At 44.1% G+C, this 7,066-nt stretch overlaps 1 protein-coding gene across 1 annotated transcript in view; it reads left to right on the top strand.

Annotated features, from left to right (window-relative positions):
• The first annotated feature begins 1,931 nt into the window (after positions 1–1,931).
• Positions 1,932–7,066, top strand: part of PKP2 (plakophilin 2) — a 44,372-nt gene continuing 39,237 nt past the window's right edge. The window contains exon 1 of the mRNA XM_084507091.1: positions 1,932–2,326. Coding sequence (XP_084363217.1) covers positions 2,113–2,326 — 214 coding nt within the window. The 5' untranslated portion in view covers positions 1,932–2,112. The remainder of the gene's footprint in view (positions 2,327–7,066) is intronic.

Genomic DNA, 7,066 nt, shown 5'->3' with positions numbered 1-7,066 from the left:
AACTACACAGAATTTATATTTGTGCTGAAGTTCAGGAATGGAGAAGAGGGCAGAAAAAGAGAGGAGGGGAGGAAATGTTCCACATTTTTAAAAATGTTTTTTAATCTCCTCAGTAGTCTCCACTCATTCGTGCCTGCCAGTTCTTGACGCGCAACAAGAACATAGTATCTATTGTTTACTGCAAATGCTTTTGTGACTGTCTGTATTTTACTAAAAGGATCTAACATAGTTTCTAACATAGTTTACATTCTTTCTGAGTTGTGATGCATCTTCCCATTTGTTTTTCCTGCTTTAGCCTGCCCGTTCTTCCATTTTTTTATTGTTCTACTTCTCTGTTGCATTTTCGGCCTGCCTGTCATAGTTCTGCCACATAGCTCCATCTTCCTCCTCTTCACAAATCCCTGTTCTTCTTTCCCACCTGGTACCCCACAGCTTATCTCCAGCCTTTCTGCTTCCATGCATAACCATTCCTTGTTCGTTCTGAAGGAGTGTGTCGCTCCATCTCTCTTAACCAGTGAAACTATTTTTGCATGTCATATGCAACCTTTAATATGACCTTTCCTGTGATAAGGCACATGAGAACAAAAGGAGATGACATGAGCCAGACCGAGTGACAGGACAGGACAGAACTGCCTCCTCCTCTTAAAGAAAAATGGGAGAGAGACAAAGAGTGAATCAAAGGCAAAAGGATTGCGCTGCTGCAATGTGTGTCAGCAAGCAGGACTCCTACACACAGAGCCAGTTCCTCCCCCACTCCTCAGTATTCAGAGAATAACCAGGAAACTGCTCCTACATTATGGCATAAAGCAAGGATCATCCCACTCCCAGCCACCCTGTGCCCTCACCACTGTCTGAAGTACTGGTTAAAAAAGTAAAAGCCACACCCAGATCATTTTGAGTGCCAGTGGCCCTCAGAAATATAGCAACAAATGGATTTAAAAGCCATATTCACCTTTCATCTGCTTTTACGAAATACCAGATTTTAAGAACTACCAGATTTTCCATGAAAGTGCCTACATTCAGTTTGTTGGTGTTTTTGTTTGGTTTGTTGTTTTTGTTTGGTTGGTTGGTTTTTACATTGAGAAACCCTGCTTCACCTATTTATTTTTCTAAACGGAGCATGCAAGTCCACACTCTCCTATCCACAAGAGTTTGCATGTTCCCTTTTCCCTCCGCCTCTCACATCAAGCCGACCCCAGGGCTCGTTTATACAGTAACTCCACGTCGTATCCGAGACAGTGGGGGAGCTTGAGCCTCCATCGTGCTCCCCTTCACTGAGCCCTATTTCAGCAAGTAAGAAGCCACTCAGGACAGTAAACACCAGCACAGATGTTTGCAGAACAGCCTGCCGGGCGTTTTGGTTGCTGTTTGGTTTGGTTTTGTTTGTTTTTCCACGGTCTTTAGTTGCGAAATTCCCTTGCCACCTTTTTACAAAGGCACTGAGGGCAGACGGCTTCAGTTCACCCCTTTGCAAACCCTCAGGGCAAGCTGCAAACCGGGGAGAGCAGCAGAACTCCTCCACCAGCAGCCCTGCGCCTACTCCCAGCACAGCCCCGCCCGAAAGTTTTTATCTTTACAGCCGGGGCCCGCTGCGTGTAAAAGCAGTTTCGTATCCCAGTGTAAGGCGTAGAAGTGCCTAAACCAGCCAGCGTAATGCCAAATAGCTACAGCGCAAAGCGTGTGAGGGGTGTACGTGTCTACAACAGCGGTCACGTCCAGCGGCTTCTCTCCGCCAGCCCCTACGGGACAGCCGGGGCCGGGCGGCGGCTGCCTGGGGCGGCGGCGGCGAAGTGACCGCGCCCCGCCGCGTCCCTGTCCCTGCCAGGGACGAAAAGAGGCAGCAGGGGAGGGGACGAGCGGGGCCGGGAGGGGAGAGGCGGTGGCGGAGGCACGGGAGGAGCCGGCCCGGCCCCGGCAGCGGGCGGGGAGGCGGCGGGGGCGCGGGCCGTGCCTGGCACCTGCGCGGCGGGCGGGGCAGGCCCCGGGGCCGTGCTGAGCGCGGGGCGCGGCCCGGCCCGGCCCCTGCCGTCCGTCCTGGGGCGAGCGGCGGCGGCGGCGCAACAGGTTAGCGGAGCCCGGCGGAGCCCAGCGGTGCTCAGCCCGCCCGAGCCCATGGCCGGCCGCGGCCCCGGCGGCGAGCAGGGCTACATCCGCACCGTGCTGGGCCAGCAGATCCTCGGGGAGCTGGACAGCTCCAGCCTGGCGCTGCCCTCCGAGGCCGGGCTCAAGCTGTCGGGCGGGCGAGGCGGCGAGGAGAAGGCGCTGCGGATCCAGCGGCAGGTCCAGCAGACGCTGGCCAGGAGGAGCCGAGGCTCGCTGCACAATGGTGAGTGCCCGAGCCCCGCGCCCTGCCTGGCCCCAAGGGGGTTTGGGGAGGCGGGGCGGGTCGCTGCGAGCAGCCGGTACCTCTGCGGGACTCGCGACAGGCGTGGTTCTATCGCGACTCATCGTGCTTTTGGCTCGGGTGAGGAGTTTGTGACTCCCCAGCGCTGCAGCTGCGGGGAGTCGGGGGAGCTGCTCGCCCTGCACGGCTGCCCGAGGGGTGGGTGGGTGGATGGACGGACGGACAGACGCACAGATGGATGGATGGATGGATGAATGGACGGACGGACGAGTGGAGACTGGGTCCTCCAACCCCAGCAACCATCTCTTGGGCTTGCTTGAGTAACTCCGTGTCTACCCACTGGCCCTGTCTGCGAAATGAAATGGGGAGAAACGTCGGAAGTGGTTTTCCCTGTTTCACCTCGAAGTGAACTAAAGGGAGGTTTGGCAAAATAACTCCAGGAAAGGCGTGGATGGGAAACGTTGGGCAGCAGTGCTGCCAGAGGGGTATTCATGCTGCTCTTCGATGTGCACGGTGCAAATGGAAGTCGCCACACGGTCTGACACATCCAGGATCTGCAGCATCAGGCCCCAGCAGGGTGACTTCGTCAGCACTCAGGGTTTCAGGCCAGCTGCCTGAGGGGTGTAATCTTAACTGCAAATAGAGAATAAAAGCATTGTTTTTACAGTGAACTTAAATATATATATATCTTGTATTTACATACAAAGATATGGCAAACTTGTAGGTTATACACCGTGTTGCTAGGGGTGTCATTATAGAAGCCGTCACCTTTCATTTGCAAAAAGCTATGAGCAAAGGGGCTTTAAATTTATGACTATATTCCACTCACCTATCTTGTCAGGCAGAAGAATGTTTCCTCATACTTCTGTCTTCCATCTAAAATACACTTAATGGCTGAAAAAGTCATGAAGAACATGAAAGACTGAAAAAGTCGGGAGTTGGAACTAGATGATCTTTAAAGTCCCTTACAACCAAGCCATTCTGTGAAAAAGAGTACAGTGCAGGTGTGGACATACTCTGAAAAACTGGGCACACAGATCACATAAAGAGGCATACATGGCTGTGTGATGTGCAGCTACGTGTGCAAGTCCTTAACTTGGCAGCTCGCATTTAAATAAAGTTTCTGAACAGTTTTCAGAACTTTTTCTTTTCTTCTGTTCTTTTCTTCAAACCATTTCTTTTTCTGTCAGTAGAGAAGAGCAGCCTGAAAAAGACTTTCTAAAGCAATTGTTGAACAAATGAGATGGTGTCATGAACCTGAGATCGTGTCTCTAAACTGTAATAAAACTATGAAGACAAAGTTCCCATCTTTCTAGCTTGTCTTAACTTCTCTGCAGTACATTAACAGACCTGATGGATTTAGGGGTAGTTGTCATGGTGTGCCTTGTTTTTTTCTAAAGGTCAAGTATTTGAATACTTTGCATTTCTGAGAGCAAAACTCTCAGGCTTCTAGTGGCAAATGTCATGTCTGTTAGATGTATTGTTCATGCGTAACATGAACTTTTATTCTTTAAGACATATTCTGGTGCCCAACTTACCATGCATTTTTTAGTCCCATTGCAAAGCTCAGAAAAAAATAAATGGAACTAAAATATATTCCATATATTCCATCCATTTATACATGCATATGTGTGTATTAAAAATATATGCATATGGCTATCCATCTATGTATATATATCTGAAATATTTGTACATGAAATGTCTATTATGTATTTAACATGCTAACTTTCCTTAAAAACTAAATGTATATGTGCATTTATGTCCCACCGTGCTTTTTCTTCATAGAAGACTTGCACAAAGATTGACTAGGCTTTTAAAAAACATTTTAATTTTCATATGTAAGCTACGTCTTAAATATATACACTATTTTGTATGCCAAAAAAAGAAATACGCACTTGGCTAAGTTGTAACAGTTTTCAAGATAAATTCAGCAAAGGTTTCATGTTGTTTGAAGTTGCAAGGAAGATAACACGGAGATTTAAAAAGGGCAGAAGCAGGTCCCTGTGCTATAACTGTCCTATCTGTAGGAGTATTTCAGACCCTGTTCAGCAAGGTACTTAGCACATACCTAACCAGAGCATTCACATACATGTCTAAAATTAGTAGGGCACATAACCACTGGGTATGGAAAATCAGTGTTAGTAGAACCCTTACCCAGCATTGTTTGCACACACCTGTTCTCCACTAACTGTAGTGGAGGCTTCGAAGCTGCAAGAAGTACCCCACCAGGCAGGATAATTTCTCCTTAAGTTTTAGACCAAAGGTGCCTGCTTAGCCTTCAACATGACTTTTAAATAGAAAAATGAATGGAAAAAAAGTTTGGGTTTTTTTGTTTGTTTGGTAGTTTTTTTCTTCATATTGCTCCTCAATTTATGCCCTTCGCCTTTTTTTGGCGTCTTTCTGTTTTTTATAACAGATATTCAGGTCATCATCGGATTTGAGGATTCCTTCAGCTGCTAAATGATTAAAATTACAATCTGCCTCAACAATTTTTGAAGACATTGTAAAACATTGTTTATAGTTTTTCAAGCATCAGTTTGACAATAGCTATAACTTTTTCAGTTCATCAGTTTCTGAACCTTTGGAAATTAAACATTGTTGCCCTGCCCTGAAAATTTTTGAACTAAAGCAGCCACATAAATGAATGCTATTTAAAGATGGAAATGGAGTGATAGATAGTTCAGTCTTATTTGTCTGGGAGTTTTCCTTGTATACTTCAGTATATGATTCCACTTCTGATCTTGTTTGGCTTGGATTTTGATTGACTTTTAAATTCATCTATGATATATATGTTTCTCTAGTGTAATTGTTGGACCAAAGTCTTTCTTCCTGTCTTTCATCCTTACCAGGTCTGCTGTAAAAGATGAGGGCAGAATTTAGTATTATATCACACAAAACCAAATGGACCGATGGTCTATGTAGAGATGTTTTCTCTAACACAGGGTGTTATAATCACAGAATATTTACAAAAAACAGGATTCAAACTTATATGGTTTTCAAATCAGCACCATTAAATGATTACATTCAGAGCCTTACTTTTTTCTTTACATTTCTTCACTTCTAAAATTCTTAACAGTAATTTTCTTAAACTTGCTTCAAGGAAATTGTAGGAGTTTTCTGTCCTCGGTTTTCTATTTTGCAGAAATCTTACCAAATTTCATAGTAATTTTCTCTTTATATCTTCATGGGAAAAAAAATAAAATAAAAGTAGAAGAAAATACGGATGGTGACCTCTGATTTTTGTTGGCTTCATTAAATACCTCACCTGTGGTTTCTGAGCCAGAAGAAGAGAAAAATATTTGAGCATTTGTGTAAATGTACTGACTAATGCAAAATAAAAAATGCTGGAATGTCCCTTGGGACCACTTATGCTCTAGTAGTGTGACGAAGGGGAATGATCAAAAAGAAGGCTTTTTCATCTCTAGATGGGGTGATTCAGTGAAGTTTTTGATATGTCATTCTTAAATGGCACTAGCTCAGTCCACTGTGAGTGGTGAGGTATACAAAGGGATTAAAAGATGACAAACCAGGAGTATTTACAAGTTTCTGCTGGGAATATAACCACCCACTCACAATGAGAAGGAATGGAAAATAGATACTCAGCAGGCAGGCACTCAGCATGCATGAAAGTATCATAGTCCGTAGTAGACTTCTGTGTACAGAGTACAACAAAGTTAATTCCTGCTGTGGGAGATTTAAAGCCAAAATTTTGGCTTTCACAGTTATAATTGAGATACAAAAGTACTGAAAAAGATGCACAACAGAGAGGTAACAATGCACATGATTTAAGAGGAATCTGATACACATACCTCCTTAATAGAGGATTATTGTCTTTTTCATGTCTCATGTATCATGGCGATGTCACTTGGCATTGTTATTTTCAAGGGCCAAGCACATTGATTTGTCTGCAGCTATAGCCAGCAATTGCTAGGGAAGAACTTTCAGGGCATTTAGAAATATTGGGTTTATCACACCTAAGAGGGCTTGAGAAGAACCACCGCAAGGCTGGATGGACTTTTTTTTTTTTTTTCTCAATCATCTATTCAGTTTCCTTCCTGATAATGTAATTATTATGTCAGACCTCAAAATTTTGACATAGCTGTTGTGATATTAGGTGATTTTAGCACAGCTTTTATTTTAGGCTTGAGGAATAGTGAAGAGGTGTAGTGTTCCTACTCCACTGTCCACGTCCAAAGAGCCAGCATTCCTGAACTCCTTCAGTTCAGACTAACAGGAGAAAGGGGAGGTCGTGATAAAAGGTTCCATTCAATTATCCACACGTGGGTGATTGCTATTCTTTGAGAAGCCTGAGTTTTCCAAAATATTCACATTGCTTGACAGATGTGACACAGGGCCTGTAGGAAACCCATCCTTTCCTTGGCTGGCTGCTGGAAACCAAATGTGGTATCCAATGGACCCCTGTGGATGAGTAACTGAATTTATATTTTCTGAAGAGAGTTTCGGTGAGATTTAAAACACTAATTCTCACAGTTAGAAAATATTAATTCTAACAGTAAATGTTAGATATAATATTTTAAATATAAAGTCATATTTATAGACATAATACTTTAAATATATATATATATTATTTTTTATTCTCCTAACCAGTGCACTGATATATAAGAACTACCTAATGATTTTTGAATACAAGTAATACTGAGCAAATCCGAGAGGTGAAAAATGTGTAGGTGTTTGTAGTATGGTGAAAACCTACCTGGAGGT

This window comes from Aythya ferina (assembly GCF_964211825.1).
Source record: "Aythya ferina genome assembly, chromosome: 1".
NCBI lineage: Eukaryota > Metazoa > Chordata > Aves > Anseriformes > Anatidae > Aythya > Aythya ferina.
This window is presented reverse-complemented; position numbering and strand designations above follow the sequence as displayed.